The 20,558-nt window shown below is 41.8% G+C and overlaps 1 protein-coding gene across 1 annotated transcript in view; it reads left to right on the top strand.

Annotated features, from left to right (window-relative positions):
• LOC139319854 (1-phosphatidylinositol 4,5-bisphosphate phosphodiesterase zeta-1-like) overlaps positions 1-2,339 on the top strand; it is a 67,954-nt gene extending 65,615 nt beyond the window's left edge. The window contains exon 13 of the mRNA XM_070947904.1: positions 2,251-2,339. Coding sequence (XP_070804005.1) covers positions 2,251-2,339 — 89 coding nt within the window. The remainder of the gene's footprint in view (positions 1-2,250) is intronic.
• The last annotated feature ends 18,219 nt before the right edge of the window (positions 2,340-20,558 follow it).

Raw genomic sequence — 20,558 nt, 5'->3', positions numbered from 1 at the left:
ACAAAAGAACAAATAAATAAATAACAAATGCCTTCATGTCTATTAAAATCACAGTGCACACTTATTCATTTGCACATTTAAGCCTCTGCCTAATTCTGAATTGGACTGATTACTTTACAAATACAAATGACTTGTTCGAAGGATTTAAATTAAGCAAAATCAGATTTAGAGAATAAGAGAAGGTATTTTATCTAAGAAGTGTTAGAAATGAATTTAAGTTTGTGCGATGGAAATCAGCCATGTTCTCTAGTTCATTTCTTCTGTCATTACAAACTTGCAAAAAGCATAACATTCCATTTGTAAAATATTTTCCTGGGTGTAATGTTGCACGCACGTCATCATAAAATATCCAAAGAAATATTAAGCTATATTTCACACTGCATGAAGCATCATGAAATATTTAGACTCTAATGAGATGACAAACTTGGTGTGCTGTCAGAGAATATCTATAAGTGTTATTATGGAAGGAGAAAACATCTATTTCTCAATAACAGAGCACCTAAAATCAATGATAAAATACATACTTGTGTATGTCTGCAAGAAGTTAGTCAGAGAAAATAGAAAGAGGAGGATTTTTCTGGAAAATCTATGTCAAATTGATCTCTGTTCTTGTTGAAACCACACAAAGAGGGACAATTGGTTAAAATTTTGTAAAAATACATGGTCCTTTTGAGGAAGTGTCTTTCTGCATATTCCACAGTATGCATATAAGCCATACTCCAGATAACATTAGAATAGAATAGAATAGAATAGAATAGAATAGAATAGAATAGAATAGAATAGAATAGAATAGAATAGAATGGCCATCTTTTACATTTGGGCCTTCAAACCTGCCACATTTTTTACTGTGGGAAAATGGGAGGGGGGATTGCACAGAGTATGGGTGATATGTAGTCAAAATAACATTTCTTTCTCAGAGAGTCAGGGACGCCTTGCCATGGCACCTGGAGTTGGATGACTGGGACAGGGGTGGGTTCTACTTACCTTTACTACTGGTTCACATCCCATCCGCATGTGCGCGCTCACTTTGCTCGTGCATCAGTGGTGGGTTCCTCCTGGTTTGGCCCAGTTCGGCTGAGCCGGTAGCGGTGATGATATGATGTCACCGAACCGGTTCTCTTTGTTCAGGAGCTGGGCCCTCCTGCCCCCCTGCATTATTCTTACCTTTTACTTGGCCCCACCCCCAATCTATTCGCTGCCTCCCGAGTCCCAGCTGATTGGCTAGAAGTAAAAAAAGTGTTTAAACTCTTGCCCCGGGGCTTCAAAGGGCCGCCCTACAGCTGACCAGTGTTAAAAGGCAGTGTGGTGGTAGACCAGTGTGCTCCAAAAACAAATGGGTAGACCGGTGCCTCAAAAAATAAATGGGTAGACCGGAACGCTCCAAGAACAAATGGGTAGATCAGTACAGCTCTGCAAGCAGTTAAAAGCTTGGTAGACCAGTACCTCTGCTAAATCCTAAAGAACTGTCACATGACCATCAAACCACACCCACAAAATAAGCCACGCCCACAGAACCAGTAGTAAAAAAATTTAGAACCCATCCCTGTCGTGCATGCACTCTTCTGCACATGCGTAGAAGCCGGTTTTACTACTGGTACTTGCAAACCGGTCCGAACCGGGGGCAACCCACCACTGGCCTGGGAGGTATCTCCAGTTTTGATGGTGGATGGTTGGACCATGTGATGGACATGTGGGTGCTGGGCAGGCACTTGGACTTTCACTTGGGTGGGGAAAACCTGGAAACTTCAGATTTGGGTTTGCCCAGATGTGCCAATATGACATCTCTAATAAATGTAGCTTTGAGGAAACTCAAGCCTTGGAGTTTTCTTTTGTTAGGGGTGTTACTTGGAACCCTGACATAGAATAGAATAGGATAGGATAGGACCGGATAGGATTCTTTATTTGGCCAACTCCCTTCTAGCACTGATGATGTTAACCTAGTTGGATAATGAAACATCTGCAAGAGAACAACCAAGTTCAGAGAGCACCAAGGAACCCATAAGACATTTTCTGTTCATCTTTCCTGGTTGGATAATTATTCTTATTTAGTGTGAGAGGCACAACCTGCGTGGATACTGTAATAATAAGTTTATCAATCCAGAAGCTAAACACAGAAGATTAGGAAGTTAGTTGCTAGAGTCAGGCTGTTGGTCCATCTAATTCACTAAGTCAATGTGGATGGTGAATTTTTTTCTACCGTTGCTTCTTGCTTGACATGCTTGCATTGTTGTCATCTTGGTTTTCTTTCAGGTTATCGCCATGTTCCATTGGTCTCCAAACTTGGAGTTACTCTCAAGCCTGCCTCTCTGTTTGTCTACGTATGGTACTTTCAACAGTAATGTCATCGCCCGCTCTTCCATCTGTGTGTTTTAATAAAGGAACCATGGTCCAAGCAGGTGATTCCTTCTACTTTCTAATAGAAAAGCTAAGTGTTTATAGTACTTGAAATATTAGGTCTATCCACATATTGATTCACACGTCTTTTTTTTTTTCTGATTTAAACTTCTCTATTCTACCTCTTTTTGAAGTTCTCAGTAACTCTATTCAACCAGATTTATGAATCCTCCCCCTCTTCCTTTTTCCTTCATGCTTTTTTTTTTAAATTCAATCCTTACTTATTCTCTTTGTATTAAAATTAGATTGAATATTCTCTCATATGGTCAAACTGCATCAAGGTCATTTTTGGGTCCAGTCCAAACTAATTCAGAACCCATTCATTTTTAATTCCTTCCCTCGTTTGATCACACATGCTTCTTAAATAAGCTACTCCCATTACACACACATATGCACGTGTGTGTGCACACACACCCAAAGGTACACACAAATACACATCCTGTTTACAAGAATGCCATATGGTAATCTGACCTATAAAAAACACAGCTAAAATAATGAAAGGACTGGAGGATTTTTAGAAGCAAGTGTTGAGTGGCAGGAGTGATTTTAACTTAGAAAAATGATGAGTTGGGATAACTCACTTCCAAGGCCCCTAGTTACAAGAAGGACATAGGTTTAGATTTGTTGATAGTTGGACTCCTACCAATGGTTGCACTTCATTTCATTGATAATGTTACTTAGTTGGGTAATGAAATGTCTGCAAGAAAACAGCCAGGTTCAGAGACCACTAAGGACCTGTTCTGCCCCAGCTACGAACCCCAAAGAATGCAGCACACACAAAGTCTGTACAAACCTTAGTTTACTAAATTAAATCAGTCTTTTTCAAACAAAGGCTGTTAATTAACTTTATTAACAGCCTACAAGAATCCAAAGAATAAATAATTGTAATCTTACTATGGTTGGCAGAATGCCCAGAAGCAATTTGCAGGAAACTGATAAGAGAACTAAGATCCAGATGTGAAGGAGAGTGAACGAAGTTGTTCCCTGCAAATTGCCTCAGTCATCATCCTTCCTTAAATAGACTAAGGGAGTGGCCAATTAGTCCCAAGCCTTACTCTCGAGGAGACGTCCTCCTGAGAAGCCACTCCTGCCTTTTGGCAGCTCTGTGCGCCCATGCATGAGAAGAGGCTCCTTCTCTTCTTCCTCTTCACTTATGGGAGCTTCTGGAGGTTTTGAAGGCCCTGACTGAATCCCCGCCTCTGGCGCTACATCTTCTCCAGCCTCCTCATTGTCCAACTCGAGTGCCAGTTCCATAGCAGCCTCCTCGCTGTTGGAATCAGCTACTAGCTGCACAGGCCGCTGACGGGCCACAACAGGACCCCACAGTTCAGCTCTCTTGAACAGACAAAACCCAATGATTTAACTCATCTACAAGATAGATAGATAGATAGATAGATAGATAGATAGATAGATAGATAGATAGATAGATTGATTGATAGATAGGCAGGCAGGCAGGCAGGCAGGCAGACAAACAAATAAATTTAAGAAAATCAATATTGAGCAAAGACATTCATTATTTTTCTGAATCATACAATTTACCAAATGGCTGAAGAGCCAACACCTTAAATCACTATAAGAAGCTCAACTTCAAAGGACGCGCTCCTCATTTAAAACTCACTTCATAACTCTTGCTTAGCAACAAAAATTTCAGGCTCGCTTGTGGTTCTAAATTGAAGACTACCGTACCTTTACAAAGTCATAGAATCAGAGTTAAAATTGGATGTTTAGCCCACGTTGCTTAGCACAAGAATCTAAATGAATTTAACCCTGAAAGAGTCTCTCTGGTTTCTAAAAAATTCCAGCAAAGAGGAAGTCCATCATTTCTCCATCTCACTGGTTCCATTAGCAAAGGGTTCTTAACTTTAGGATGTTTTCCTTTAAATTTTGCTAGAATCTGATTAGCCAAAATGGATTTCGTGCCCTGAACTTCAGATGTTCTCTGCCATCCTATTAGGGCAGGGGTCTGCAACCTTAAACACTCAGAGACATTTAGACCCGTTTCCCACAGAAAAGAAAACACCGGGAGCCACAAAACGCTTCCCGTGCTTGACTATTTCTTGAGCGGCCACAAAACTAACATATGTAGTTGAATTAAATGTTCTGTTTTCTTTTGAAACTTTTCTTTTCCTAGATTTATCCCTGGTTGGCCTACCAGGGGTTGAAAAGCTCAATAAATCGCGTGCCAGCAGGTGTCGCACATTGGCGGTTGTGACGCATATTTTGAGTGACAGGGAGCCGCAGCAGAAGGGTGAAAGAGCCACATGTGGCTCCAGAGCCACAGGTTGCTGACCCCTGTATTAGGGGACAAAAAAAATATTCAAGTGGCAATGGCAAGATTGACAAAACCAGGAAGCTGTTAAGCACACCTCTGCTACATGTCCATCCTAAATTGCCTCTTGCTGAAGATGTTTCAGTGATTAAAAAGCCAGGACTGGAACAGCGTTAAGCACATTAGCCTGTAATGTGTACTTAGCCCTTTTACCTCTGCAGCAATTGCACGCTGCAAAATAAATAGATCGGCTTTTTATGCCCCCTTGCTAATGGGGACATTTGCACATAGAGGATACTCCTTGCATGTAGATAACTAAATGACAATGGACCATGAAAAAGCCGTTATGATTTCCCCACGATTAGCAACTTGTTATGTGCCGTTAGCAACCTCCCGGATGTACCTATTCTCCAAGGCAAATACTTCAGTTTAATGTGGTAAAAGAGCTCGCTCCGGGAAATAAGGGGGAGGGGAAGCACATCCTAATGAAGAAATAATTCAATTGCCTTTGACAACGTTCAAAATTACATCCTTCTCCAGTGGGGAAGCACTTTCCTGCATTCAGCTGGATGTTGTTTTGTTGAGCAATCAGCATCGTCACAACTCTGCGAAAAATTGACCTGCTGATGTTCATAGTCAGAGGCAGAGAAGATTCTTGGCGTTATGGACTGCAGCGTATATAGCTTACTAAACCTCCATTGCAACAAATGCAGAAAGAAAGAAAAAATAATACTGTTAACAGAAGGTTTAATGATGGATGAAGAAAATCAATTTATGTGGTGAGGTTTCCAGCTGTTTTTAATTCCTACAAAGAATTGCACACAGGTTAAGGTGCCAAAAAAACAATGGCTACCAACCTGCCTTCCATTGAGGACCTGTATACTGCACGAGTCAAAAAGAGGGCTGTGAAAATATTTACAGACCCTCACATCCTGGACATAAATTGTTTCAACTCCTACCCTCAAAACGACGCTATAGAGCACTGCACACCAGAACAACTAGACATAAGGACAGTTTTTTCCCAAACGCCATCACTCTGCTAAACAAATAATTCCCTCAACACTGTCAAACTATTTACTAAGTCTGCATTACTATTACTATTAATCTTCTCATTGTTCCCATCACCCATCTCCTCCCACTTATGTCTGTATGACTGTAACTTGTTGCTGTATCCTTTCCATTTACATTGATTGTTTCCTAGTATGATTCCATTGCTTATTTGTACCCTATGACTATTATTAAGTGTTGTACCTTATGATTCTTTTTTTTATTGAAAACTTTTACAGAAAAAAAAAATTCCCCCACCCTTTCCCTCCCCTCATCCCACCCTCCTCCCCGACTTCCCAGAGAAAAATACAAGGTATTTCAGTTAACAATCATAAACTAAATTAACCTATCTATCCTTAGACTACTAAATCCCCCCCTGAAACCTTAACTCCACTATAAATAACATAATACTTCTAATACTTAACATTCATTCATAAGCTATTTGATATTTTCTTGTCTGATACTTATTTTGAATATAATCAATCCATCTTCTCCATTCCGATACGTATCTTTCTTGTGTATAGTCCTTCAAATACGCTGAAATTTTCGCCATTTCTGCTAAATTCGTTACTTTCAGTGTCCACTCTTCAATAGTAGGCAAAGAGTCCTTCTTCCAGTATTGCGCTACCAACAGCCTAGCTGCTGATACTAAGTTCAAGATCAGTTTAGTCTCTAATACTGTACAATCCGTCATTATACCCAATAGAAACAATTGAGGAGTAAATTTCAACCTTTTTTTCAGAATGTTCTGCATCACCCACCAAATTTTTATCCAAAATGCCTTGATTTTCTTACAGGTCCACCATATATGATAATAAGTTGCATCATCACATTCACAGTACCTTATGATTCTTGACAAATGTATCTTTTCTTTTATGTACACTGAGAGTATTTGCACCAAAGACAAATTCCTTGTGTGTCCAATCACACTTGGCCAATAAAGAATTCTAATCTGATCTAATATTTCATCACTATCATGGAGCACAGAAGATGCAAACTGTTGTGTGAACCAAAGCTCAGAATCACCTTTATACCTTTGGCTGTGGACCACAAAGTCTGAATTGCCTTAATGAACAAAATAGTACTGATGCAGATGCCAAAGTTAGTGCAGTGCTTTCTGCTATGTGTCATTGTTCTGTTTAGAGCCATAATTGCTATCAATCATAGCATTGATCTGGGTGACAATGGGAGACAAAATCCACATTCTGTTCTGAAAGGGCCACTTGTTTGAAAAAGGGGTTAAAGAGATAATCTACATTAAGGTTGGACAATCCTCTTTCAACAGAGGAGGAGGGATAAGACACAACCCTATCTCCTGTTTCAACATAGTCCTTTCAGCAGTTCCAAGAAAGTTCCACACCCATTTGCACTATTTAGGTGACCCTGAGGGCACAGATAAACCTCCAAGTGGCCTCAACGATTCTCACAAAAAGTGCTAATGACCAGATGACTGCAAGGAATAGAAATCCTTCCATCCTCCACCATCCTTCCATCCATCCATCCTCAATCAGAACTATAGAAGCTTCTTGAATGAGAAGCAAAACATCTTCAAGGAAAAGTTCAGTTGTCTTTTGAAAAAGCATCTGTGGGACAATCATGACCTGGATGACTGAGAAACTCCATAGACAATGGGAGAAACCCCAAATAATAATTAACAAGTTTCTGGAATAGCCATTGAGCAGACAGTACTGGATAGATAACCAAACCATTTTCCACACTGTACAAACCTGGCCAAAACTGTCCAATGATGATCTGGAAAAAAAAAGAGGTTCTCATCAACCATAGAGTTCATAACTGTGCATCTCATGCTGGACTTGTAACTCTTACAATGCCTAGCTAACAGCAGAACTCAAAGTTGAGATAAAGTTGATGAAAATAAATGGGATGGTATCCAAGACTAGCAAAATATGAGACTTGTTTTGTGGAATTATGTACTGAATTATTATAAATGAATTCACCTAAAAATTATAATAAAATTGATACAGACCAGATATTTTTTTCTGGTCCATTTCATCCTCCAATCTGTTTTGCCCCAGCTATGGACCCCAAAGAACGCAGCACACACAAAGTCTGTACAAATCTTAGTTTACTAAAATAAAATCAGTTTTTTTTCCAAACAAAGGCTGTTAATTAAGTTTCTTAACAGCCTGCAAGAATCCAAAGAATAAATAATCTTAATCTTATTATGCTTGGCAGAAAGCCCAGAAGCAATTTGCAGAGAACTAAGATCAAGGCACGAAGGAGAGTAAATGGTTGTTCCCTGCAAATTGCTTCAGTCAGCGTTCCTCCTTAAATAGGCTAAGGGAGTGGCCAATTAGCCCCAAGCCTTACTCTTGAGGAGACCTCCTCCTGAGGAGCCACTCCTGCCTTTTGGCAGTTCTGCACGCCTGTGCATCGAGAAGAGGCTCCTCCTCTTCGTCCTCTTCACTTAAGGGAGCTTCTGGAGATTCTGAAGGCTCTGGCTGAATCCCTTCCTCTGGCACCATTTCTTCTCCAGCCTCATTGCCTGACTTGAGTGCCAGCTGCACAGGCTGCTGGCGCAGCACCACATCAGCCTCCTTGCTGTCCGAATCAGCCACCAGCCGCACAGGCCGCGTACGGGCCACAACACAATCCCACTGCTTGATCAGATATTGAGGCTATGTGAAACTGTTCATCTGAGAATAAGAGCCGGACAAAAGTGTCCTATAAATTATGAGCCACGATCAAAGAGCAACTATTCAGGCAGTCCATAAAAGTGGCAATCTTATGCTATGAACAACTAAGTCTGTTCGCTGACAAGTCCAATAAAAGAAAGAAACACCACTGTGACATTTCTTCTCACAGAGATAAATCACTACCAAGTCCAGTGAAGCTGATCATCAAGGACCAGGAAACTTTGTAAAGGAAAACAGTGATTTTTAACAGTGGGTTGTAGCTTCCCTATTGTTCTAGAGCAGGGGTGTCAAGGCCTGGGGGCCGGATCTGGGCCACCGGGTGTTTAGATCTGGCCTGCCCTGGAAACAGTGAAGGATTGGCCCGCGACAGCTCTGCCAGTAAAAACGGAGCTTGGGAGGGTCATGCGCGGCCCTCCCTGGCTCCATTTTTGGCTGCAACGGCCTCCTGCAGCCCTCTGCCAAAAACAATGGAGCTCAGGGAGGCCGCATGCGACACACCCGGGCTCCGTTTTCAGCCACGACAGCCTCCTGCAGCTCTCTGCCAGTGAAAATGGAGCTTTGATGAGTGACATCGAGCTGGCCACACCCTCCAGCCACACACTCACACACACACCCTAACCAATTTAGATTAACCCCCTGGCCCCCCAAGGTCAAACGCAACCCTGATGGGACCCTCAATGAAATTGAGTTTGACACCCCTGTTCTAGAGTCTTGCTGTGTCCACCACCCCCGAGGTGGCCCTTTGGCCAAGTGCTGCGGGCCAGGAGTGGATTTCCCTCCCCCGTCATTAGCCTTACCTTCCAGTTCCAGCCCACGGGGCTTGCACCACTCTGCTCACTGTGGCTGCCCGTGAAGGTAAAACCCACACTGAGCTGAAGAGCGGGGGCCAGCGGGGGACGGCAGGTGAATGGGGTGATGTGGCAGGCCATATCCAGCCTGGGGGATGTAGTTTGAGGACTCCTGTTCTAGACATAGGTTCACATTGGCATGGACTTGTTGCTGCCAGAATTCCTGGAAAATAGATGCATGGATTTTGCATGGTCCCAATACTTTACTGATGGAACAAAGAAGGACATAGGTTGATAATAATAATTATAACAAAAGCAAAATCCCTGGGGCCAAAGTATAAGAAGTGATTTCTTCATCAGAAGATGTTTGGAATTGCCCACAGTGGGCTTCAACATATGGATCCAATTAGAAGTGAAATCTTGTCCAATAAGAATACAGACCAGGGGTGAAATCCAGCAGGTTCTGACAGATTCTGGAGAACCGGTAGCGGAAATTTGGAGTAGTTCAGAGAACCAGCAAATGCCACCTCTGGCTGGCCCCAGAGTGGGGTGGGAATGGAGATTTTGCAATATCCTTCCCCTGCCATGCCCACCAAGCCACGCCCACCAAGCCATGCCACGCCCACCAAGCCATGCCCACAGAATCAGTAGTAAAAAAAAATTGGATTTCACCACTGATACAGAGACTGTTTGGTAGTTGTGAAGTTTTCTGATAAAAATTGAAAATTAGCTTCATTCCAATCCTTGCTTTTGAGAAAGGCCATCTCCCTGTTTAGGGAAGAAAGAAGAGATTGTAAAATGGAACTTAATTGAATTTAGAAACAAAAAGGGGTCTGGTTATATCTCCATGCAACTTGTAAATACTATGGGCGTGATTATCATACCCAGGGATGATTGTGTATATCTGAAAAAGAAACGAGCGCCTTTCAGTAGAAGATGTCAGGTCTCAAGACCGATTAAATGACCAGAGGAATTGCATAGGCAGGGAGATCTGCATTCATCAGAGAGATATTTTCTGGATCCTGGTAACATAGAATTGGCTAAGAGAGAAAGGTTTGTTCCAGATGGTGAAATAGTTGGAGAGCCTCTGTGGCATGGAACTGAAATTTCGTTTATCGCGAAAGAGGTATCTTCTTCTTGGGGAAGTTGGAAATGACACACTTGTAATAATTGGCAAAGGCTAAAATTTTCTGTATATCCTTTACACACCTTTTTGTATTTCGTTCCTACAAAAGCATCACCTCTTTTGAAGAATTTCTTTTTCCTGGAAGCCAACTGCCAATATGGCAATAGTCCAATCTGTTGTGGTCTGAGTTTTCTACCTTGGCACACAGATGATGAATCTGAAGGTGGTAAAACGTGACTCGGTTATACCGCTAATGATCAAATGAACCAGTGGAATTTATAAGCAGTTGATACAGGTATTCAATTAAGGAACAATCTAGAGCAGTGTTTCTCGTCTTTGGAAACTTGAAGATATATGGATTTTAATTTGAGGGGCCGCCATAGAGAGGAAGTGGTCAAGCTATTTTTCCAAAGCACCTGAAGGCCAGAAAAGGACTAATGGATGGAAATTGAACAAGCAGAGATTCAACCTGGAAATAAGGAGAAATTTTCTGACAGAGGGACCAATGGAACAGAAGTTGCCTTCGGAACTTGTGGGAGCTTCATCACTGGAGGCTTTCAAGAAGAGATTGGACTGCCATTTGTCAGAAATGATGTAGGGTCTCCTGTTTGGGTGGGGGAGGGGGGTTGGACTGGATGACCTACAAGGTCCCTTCCAATTCATAATCTAATCTAATTTCCAGGGAGTTGACGTCCATGCATCTCAAAATTGCTAAGGTTGAGAAACACTGATTTAGAGCATTCCAGGAAACATCATTAAGGAGATTCTTCTAAGGCATGGGTCACAATCTTAGGAATGATTTAGTCATCAGTTTTTTGTTTCCATACATTTCATAGCAATGAACATCTCTTTCATCCTTCCAATCATTCATTGAGTACAGCATAAGACTTGTTAAGTGAAAATTGGACCCTTACAAATTCACTGAAATCTCAACATGCAATCTGTTTTGAACTTGATTTGTAAGGGCACATTTATCCCAAGCTAAACTCCGTCTGTTATAAATTATATATATATATATTATAAATATCCATCTATTATAAGGGACATGGTGGCTCAGTGGCTAAGACACTGAGCTTGTCGATCGAAAGGTCAGCAGTTCAGCGGTTCGAATCCCAGTGCCGCATAACGGGGTGAGCTCCTGTTACTTGTCCCAGCTTCTGCCAACTTAGCAGTTCAAAAGCATGTAAAAACTGCAAATAGAAAAATAGGGACCACCTTTGGTAGGAAGGTAACAGTGTTCCATGCATCTTTGGCATTTAGTCATGCCGGCCATATGACCACGGAGACATCTTCGGATAGCGCTGGCTCTTCGGCTTTGAAATAGAGATGAGCACCACTCCCTAGAGTCGGGAACGACTAGCACATACGTGCGAGGGGAACCTTTACCTAAACTCCATCTAGAAGCTAAAAAGTCATGGATTTATCCCTTCTACAAGGTGGTTTCTCTGTCTCAGATAGTTTATCTTCCAATTTGCTGAAGCTGCTTCCAAAGCATGTTGATACATCCACTTTAGTTGGGCTATAAAATTCAGTGTGTTGTTCAGAACTAGACTTCGCCAAAGTCAGTCATTCTGCAAATGAGTGACCATAAAAATCGAATGAATAAATAAGGAGAACTTACTTAGCATTAACCACTGCCATCCAGCTGATAAGAAATATGGCTCCTGTTGGGATAGGATGGAAGGGAAGCCTCTTCATACACAACATATTTTGATTCAGAAAAGCAGAGCAATCAATGTCTTTGCTCAGTTATGATTTTGTTTTGTTGATGAACAGTTCGAAATCTTCCAACGAGGAAAGGAACCTGCAGAAACTGTATTTGCCCAGCGACTACAGATGTCAAGTCATCTGTACTCATAGCATCTCCTTTGCTTATCATAATATTTTCTATTTTATTGCCAAAAGTGATTAGAACGTTGCTTGCAATCTGTCCTATTTGAAAGCCATAATTGCTATCAATCACTCTTAAGTAATAAGCAGCGCTGGTCTAATGCAGAGGAAAAACAACAAAGCAAAACAAAAGATCCTGAGTAGGAAGCCTGAGAGTAGTAGGTTCTGCTGTCTGTAGATAGTTTTTTCTTACTTCGATGGTCAAAAAGAAGAGAAAAAATAGGTCCTGATCAGTGGGGGGGATTCAGACAATTTAACAACCGGTTCTCTGCCCTAATGACCAGCTGGGCAGGCGTGGCTGAGTGGTCATATGACTGGGTGGGCATGGCCAACTCGACATCACTCATATCGTGGGGCGCCTCACCTTGCCCAGCCTCTCCTCACCATGCCTGGTCCCACCTCATCCCTCCCCTCCCAACCACTCTCGATCATCTAGCAAAAGATGAACTTCCTAGTTTAATGAAGGAACATCTATCTACGAAGACCAGGGGTCTCAAACTTGATTTCATTGAGGGCTGCATCGGGGTTTTGTTTGACCTCAAGGGGGGCGGAGTGTACGTGGCTGGGGAAAGCATGGCCAGGGTGGGTGTGGCCAACTCAACATCACTCATGTGGAGTGGCCTAGTGCTAAGTCAGGACTTCCCTCAGACCCTCCTTCACTTTCACTATAAACTCCTTCCTTCCTTCCTTCCTTCCTTCCTTCCTTCCTTCCTTCCTTCCTTCCTTCCTTCCTTCCTTCCTTCTTTCCTTCTCTTCGTTTTCCTTCCTTCTTCATTCTCCTTTCTTCTTCCTTCCCCTCTTTCCTACTTTTTCCTTCCTTGGTCGCTTCCCATTTTTCCTTCTTTTTCTTTGTTTCCCTTTCTCCTTTCCTGTTCCTTCCTGGATGCTCAAATACAAAAGGGAAATCATTTCTCAAATTTTTTTTTGTTTTTAGTTTGTTTTGCTAGCAAAAATGCCAGCAAAAATGGAGCCTGAGGGTGCCGCGCACACCCCTAGAGCTCCGTTTTCGCTGGCAGAGGCACTGCAGGCCCGTCCTTTGCTGTTTCCAGGGAGGCCCTGCAGCCTCTGGTCTACAACATCCCCAAATTTAATTGTTTCATCAGACTCCAAAAAATCACTAGGCTATCATGAAATTAGGTTTACGAACTCATAAAATCTGACAAATTTTGGGCAATTTTATTATTATTATTTTTTTTTAAAGGATCCCCACACCATTGAGTCAAGAAGCATGCTAATTTCTTTAATGTTTACTCACAGAAGTTATGTTCTCTAGAAATATTCCCAAGAAGAATCCGGCAATCTACACGTTTACTTTTACACATGGGAAAATAACATGAAAAATCAATTTCTTAACATTATTTTTTTTATAACGATGTCCTTCGTGGAAATATTTGGAAAAAGTCAGCCCAAGATGGCAAGATTTGTACAGAATGAGTAATTAGAATGCCAATAAATAGATAGTTTAGAATAAGTTTTTAAACATCTAAAGTACAAATAAAAAGATGCCAGATAAAATAAAAAGAGAAAATAAGTGGATTTCCCAGCTATTTCTAATTGAAATTAGCATTTAAGAACTGCTCTATTTTTTGAAGACGCTAGGAATTCATGATACCAATTTTATATAGCATCTTTTCAGTTTGCTGAATTTCTACAACTCAAATCTCGGTTCAATCTATGCCACCTCCTCCATGAAAATGATGCAGTTATAAATTTGGATTTAAGCTGCATATAAAAGAATTATATTTACATTCATTTCTTTAAATCAAATGTGTGAATATTAGCTTTTAGTATGCATTCTTTGTGGTATATTTGCAGATTTTATAAAAATACAAAAAAAAAAAAAAAGAGACGCCAGACACTTAATATATTAAAATGAACTATGAATTTGGAACCTAAAACTGTGAAACATGTGATTAGAAGATTAATGACCCATTCTGATTGTGTTTCCTTCTTAACAAATGTGACAAAAAGCAGGAGATATTACAACTGTATTCCTTCCCTACTCACGTTGTGGTGATCTTAATTTTCTATAGATTTTAACATTTGAGTATATCGACCAATCGTTTTAGAATTCCTCAATTTATGGCCAGTTGCTTAGTAACTGTTTAAAGTTACGACGGTCAGCCCCAGGGCTACTTACAACTCAGATTAAAAGTGTCAATGGCCACCACCTAGGTCACATGATCACATTTTGGGCACTCAGCAATCAGCTTAGATTTATGTTTGCCGTGTCCTGCAGTCACGTGACTGTGATTTATGATATTTTCGCTGGAAAAAAGCATTTAAGGAACATGGTGGCGCAGTGGTTAGAATGCAGTATTGCAGGCTAATTCTGCCTATTGCCTAGAGTTCAATTCTGACCAGCTCAAGGTTGACTCAGCCTTTCATTCCATGCACTTTCTGACTGCTTCATTCGCTTAATGAACATTGCAAAAAAAGTTGTAAAATCGGGCATGATCCCATGGTGACTCACTTAATGACCGGCATGACTTACAACCGGGTTCATTTATAGCTGTAAGTCTAGGACTAATCTGTAATTCTAGTTATGATGCTTAAGTGTACTTTTTTTTCCCAAAAGGAAGCAAAGAACTGACATCCAACAAATTTTATTATTGTATTGGTTTAACAGCCTTCTCTAGCATTCTGCGTTGTAGTTGCAAAAGATTTAAGTTACACTCTTTTGTGTTATTTATTTGATTTCTATCCTAGCCCTCATGCAAGTGTTTGGGTTAGGGTTATATGCCTTCCTTCACTTTTTCCACCTTGCAACGATCCTGCAAATAAAAACCCCTTAAAATGAATAGAATAGAGTAGAGTAGAATAGAGTAGAATAGAATAGAATAGAATAGAATAGAATAGAATAGAATAGAATAGAATAGAATAGAATAGAATAGAATAGAATAGAATCTATAGGGCATAACACAATACATGTACATTTAGAACAGAATAGAATAGAATTGAGTAGAGTAGAGTAGAGTAGAGTAGAGTAGAGTAGAATAGAATAGAATAGAATAGAATAGAATAGAATAGAATAGAATAGAATAGAATAGAATAGAATAGAATAGAATCTATAGGGCATAACACAATACATGTACATTTAGAACAGAATAGAATAGAATTGAGTAGAGTAGAGTAGAGTAGAGTAGAGTAGAGTAGAGTAGAGTAGAGTAGAATAGAATAGAATAGAATAGAATAGAATAGAATAGAATAGAATAGAATAGAATAGAATAGAATCTATAGGGCATAACACAATACATGTACATTTAGAATAGAGTAGAGTAGAGTAGGGTAGAGTAGAGCAGAACAGAACAAACAGAACAGAACAGAACAGAACAGAACAGAACAGAACAGAATAGAATTCTTTATTTGGCCAACTCCCTTCTAGCACTGATGATGTTAACCTAGTTGGATAATGAAACATCTGCAAGAAAACAACCAAGTTCAGAGACCATCAAGGAACCCATAAGACATTTTCTGTTCATCTTGCCTGGTTGGATAATTATTCTTATTTAGTGTGAGAGGCACAACCTGCATGGATACTGTAATAACAAGTTTGTCAATCCAGAAGCTAAACACAGACGATTAGGAAGTTAGTTGTTAGAGTCAGGCTGTTGATCCATCCAATTTCACTAAGTCAATGTGGATGGCAAGTTTTATCCACTATAGAATAGAAGAGAGCTGGAAGGGACCTTGGAGGTCTGCTTGAGGACCTTGCTCAAGCAGAAGAACCTGTATTATTTCAGATAAGTGGCTGCCTAGTCTCTTCTTAAAAACCTGATGAAGCGCCCACGATTTCTGGAGGCAAGCCGTTCCATTGATTAATCGTCCTCACTGTTAGGAAGTTGCTCCTTAATTCCAGGTTGCTTCTCTCTTTGATCAGTTTCCAACCATTTTTTTTTTCTTGTCCTGCCCGCTGGTGCTTCTTGAGTGCAAGATTAAATCTGAAATGCAAAAAAATCCCCCCATCTCTCATCATTTGTATGACACAGGGCACAATATTGTCAGATCGTTTCACATTGTTTGAAATTGCAAGCATAAAAATAGTTCCTAGATTGCTGTGCCTTCAGCTATCATTGAATACGCATCTCTTAAAATGGGGATGGTTGTTTTCTTGGTAGGAACATTCAGTGATTATTTTGATGGCAGCCTTGAGTTTTCCTAGCGGTGAAGGGTGTTTGCGCCCATGTCAAACAGGAAGCTCATTTGCACAGCTATCTTTTCAACGTATATTCTCTTTGTAGAAAACGCGGACAGATTGTGCATTTGACAACGTACAGAAATAATTCATTTCCCAGACAGGCCCTTTTTAGTCAAAGTTGTTGTTTTTTTTGCAGTCAAGCAAGAAATGAAAAAAGAGAGTTTCAAAAGGACAGATTGCTACAGGCTGTTTGGGTTGGGATTTGGTGACCCAGAAATTATAGATAGTCTAAATCAGGGGTGTCAAACTCATGTTGTCACGGCGGCTTCACGTGCCGTATCTGGACTTTCCCCCCCCTTTTCTAAATCGGCCGGGGGAGGGGCCAGCATGTGACGCATTTGGCCCACGGGCCGTGAGTTTGACACCCCTGGTCTGCCTCAATGTTGAAATCCATTTTTTTTTTACTACTACCGGTTCTGTGGGCGTGGCTTGGTGGGTATGGCAGGGGAAGGATGCTGCAAAATCTCCATTCTCGCCCCACTCCAGGGGAAGGATACTGCAAAATCTCCATTCCCACCCCACTCCAGGGGAAGGATACTGCAAAATCTCCATTCCCGCCCCACTCCAGGGGAAGGATGCTGCAAAATCTCCATTCCCTCCCCACTCCTGGGAAGGATATTACAAAATCTCCATTTCCACCCCACACTGGGGCCAGCCAGAGGTGGTATTTGCCAGTTCTCCGAACTGTTCAAAAGTTCCGCTACCGGTTCTCCAGAACCTGTCAGAACCTGCTGGATTTCACCGCTGGTCTGCATATTATAGAAATAGTCCTCAGCTTCATTATTCAGTGACTGTTCAAACTTACGACAGCATTGAATGAGGGAGATTTATGACTGGTCATCAGAGTTCATGAAATCATCCTTTCTGATGTTCTCTGACTGCTTCCCTCAAGCAAAGTCAACGGAGAAGCTGGCAGGAAGTCAGAAGCTGCATTTGCGTGAGGTCCTCATGCAGTGATCCATGTGGTCCTTGCTTAATGATGGCAACTAGGATTATTGGAGCTGCAATTGCTGAGTAGCATAGTCACATGACATTGCACTTTACAAATAGTGATTCTGGTTCCAATTGCTATTAACTGAGGTCTATCTGCATAGCTTCTCCTTTAGCTAGCTAATTGATATATTGATTTTAAAGTTGGTATACTGCTCTTCAAAAATGGACTTTCCCTAGGAAACTGTTCAGCACATTCAGAGAAAATGCTCCATACCAGACTATTATGAGCTGTTATTCTTCAGAACAGACAACACTGTTCTAAAACAAGAATGATTAGGTGATGAAGGGATACAAAACATACGAAGAATGGTTACAGGAATTGGGTATGTATAGTCCAGGGGTCGGCAACCTTAAACACTCAAAGAGCTACAGAGGTCCTAACCGGAAGCCCCCCATTCAATTCTGGAGCCGAGCGGAAGTCCAGTTCCCCCACCATAGAGACTCCTCCTAGTGTGGCGTTCTTTTTCCTCTGCTGAGCGGAAGTCCAGTTCCCCCACCATAGAGACTCCTCCTAGTGTGGCATTCTTTTTTCTCTGCTGAGCGGAAGTCCAGTTCCCCCACCATAGAGACTCCTCCTAGTGTGGCATTCTTTTTTCTCTGCTGAGCGGAAGTCCAGTTCCCCCACCATAGAGACTCCTCCTAGTGTGGCATTCTTTTTTCTCTGCTGAGCGGAAATCCAGTTCTCCCCACCATAGAGACTCCTCCTAGTATGGCGTTCTTTTTCCTCTGCTGAGCGGAAGTCCAGTTCCCCCACCATAGAGACTCCTCCTAGTATGGCGTTCTTTTTCCTCTGCTGAGCGGAAGTCCAGTTCCCCCACCATAGAGACTCCTCCTAGTGTGGCATTCTTTTTTCTCTGCTGAGCGGAAGTCCAGTTCCCCCACCATAGAGACTCCTCCTAGTGTGGCATTCTTTTTTCTCTGCTGAGCGGAAATCCAGTTCTCCCCACCATAGAGACTCCTCCTAGTATGGCGTTCTTTTTCCTCTGCTGAGCGGAAGTCCAGTTCCCCCACCATAGAGACTCCTCCTAGTATGGCGTTCTTTTTCCTCTGCTGAGCGGAAGTCCAGTTCCCCCACCATAGAGACTCCTCCTAGCACAGCATCCTTTTTCCTGCCCTACCTGCCCTAACCAAAAGCCCTATCAATTGTGGAGCCGACCAACAACAGGGAGCCGCAGCAGAGGGATGAATGGGCCACATGCGGCTCCAGAGCTGCAGGTTGCTGACCCCTGGTCTAGTCTAATGAAAAGAAGGATTAGGGGTGACATGATAACAGTGTTTCAATATCTCAGGGGCTGCCACAAAGAAGAAGGTGGGGGGGGTCAATCTATTTTCCCAAGCACCAAAAGGCAAAACAAGAAAAAAATGGATGGAAGCTAGCCAAGGAGAGAAGCAACCTAAAACTAAGGAGAAATTTCCTAATGGTGAGAGCAATCAACCATTGGAATGGGTTGCCTTTAGTGCCTCCATCAGTGGAAGGTTTCAAAAAGAGACTAGACAACCAGTTCTCTGAAATGGTATAGGGCCAGGGTGTCAAACCTGCAAAATCCCCATTTCCTCCCGATCAGCTGGGACTTGGGAGGCAGCGAATAGATGGGGGCGGGGCCAGTCAGAATTTTTACTACCGGTTCTCTGAACTACCAAAATTTCCACTACCGGTTCTCCAGAACCGGTCAGAACCTGCTGAAACCCACCTCTGAGGGGGTTGGACTAGAAGACCTCCAAGGTCCCTTCCAACTCTATTATTCTATGTTCCATATTTCCCGACTATATAGACAAATAATCCAAACAGGTGTAGGGCATAAGCCTTTCTCCAAGCAAATTGGAATAGATAGGCTATAAAATGAAGATTAAGGATTCCTAATTAGGGAAAATTGCAAGACAGTGAATGCCTAAATCTGGATCAGGCATCACTTCTGGGCTCAATGTTTTCTCCATAGACCTGAGGATTAGGATCTTACATCCCCTACTTTTCCATGATGCTTGTTCCATAGTGATTTATTTGTGTTTACATAATGTACTTAAACACGGTTTCTGAACCACTGGGCTTTTCAATGCATTAAGTAAAAATGCACTAAAGTAAAAAATAAATCAACATGCAGGTTTGCATAAGGTTGCAAACCACAAAAACACCAACCAAGTTCAATGTAGCATTAACCAGATGATTTACTAACTGCAGTGTATGAAACATAGCTATGATAAATAATTCAGCCATATGTGGATTCTTCACATGGATTCACGTGGATTCACCTCCCTGTATTACAATCTCTGCACAAGAACTGGAGGTCGTCCATGACTTTGTGTACCTCAGCTCAACTATCTCTGACACTCTCTCTTTAGATATTGAGCTGAATAAACATATTGGTAAAGCGGCCACCACATTTTCCAGATTTATAAAGAGAGTATGGCTTTATAAGAAGCTGACGGAACATACAAAGATCCAGGCAGGGGTGAAATGCTCCCAGTTCAGACTGGCTTGGGTGAGTAGGTGATGGCAGCGGGCAGTTTGGAGAACCGGTAGCAAAAATCCTGCCGCCGCCCCCCATGCAATCATCAGAGGCTTTTTTTCTTTTAAATGGCTCTGATGATCCAAGCTCTGACAATCCAAGCTGTGACGATCCCAGCTGAGTTGCCTGTCAATCAGGCAACTCATCTTGGATCATCAGAGCCATTTAAAAGAAAAAAAAGTTTTTTTCTTTTAAATGGCTCTGACGATCCAAGCTCTGACGATCCCAACTGAGTTGCCTGATCGTCAGAGGGTTTTTTAAAAACCTTCTGACGATCAGGCAACTCAGCTGGGATCATCAGAGCCTTTTGAAAGCATTTTTTAGATGGTTTTACATGTAAAAAATGGTTTTAAAAGTAAAAAAAAAAATTGGCCACGCCCACCCAGTCACATTACCCCCCCCACCAAGCCACTCCCACAGAACCGGTAATAACAAATTTTAGATCTCACCACTGGATCCAGGTCTATAGAGCCTGCGTCCTGAGCACACTCTTGTACTGCAGTGAGTCTTGGACCCTCTACGCATGGCAGGAGAGAAAGTTGAACACCTTTCATATGCGCTGTCTCCGACGAATTCTTGGCATCACCTGGCAGGACAAAGTTCCAAATAGCACAGTCTTGGAACGTGCTAGAATTTCTAGCATGTATACACTATTGAAACAGCAACGTCTACGTTGGCTGGGGCATGTCGTG

The sequence above is a fragment of the Pituophis catenifer genome, unplaced genomic scaffold (assembly GCF_029215685.1).
Source record: "Pituophis catenifer annectens isolate HBS135680 unplaced genomic scaffold, rPitCat1.0.hap2 SCAF_7, whole genome shotgun sequence".
In the NCBI taxonomy this organism is placed as follows: domain Eukaryota; kingdom Metazoa; phylum Chordata; class Lepidosauria; order Squamata; family Colubridae; genus Pituophis; species Pituophis catenifer.
Note: the sequence above shows the minus strand (reverse complement) of the source record. Positions and strands in the feature narration are given on the sequence as shown.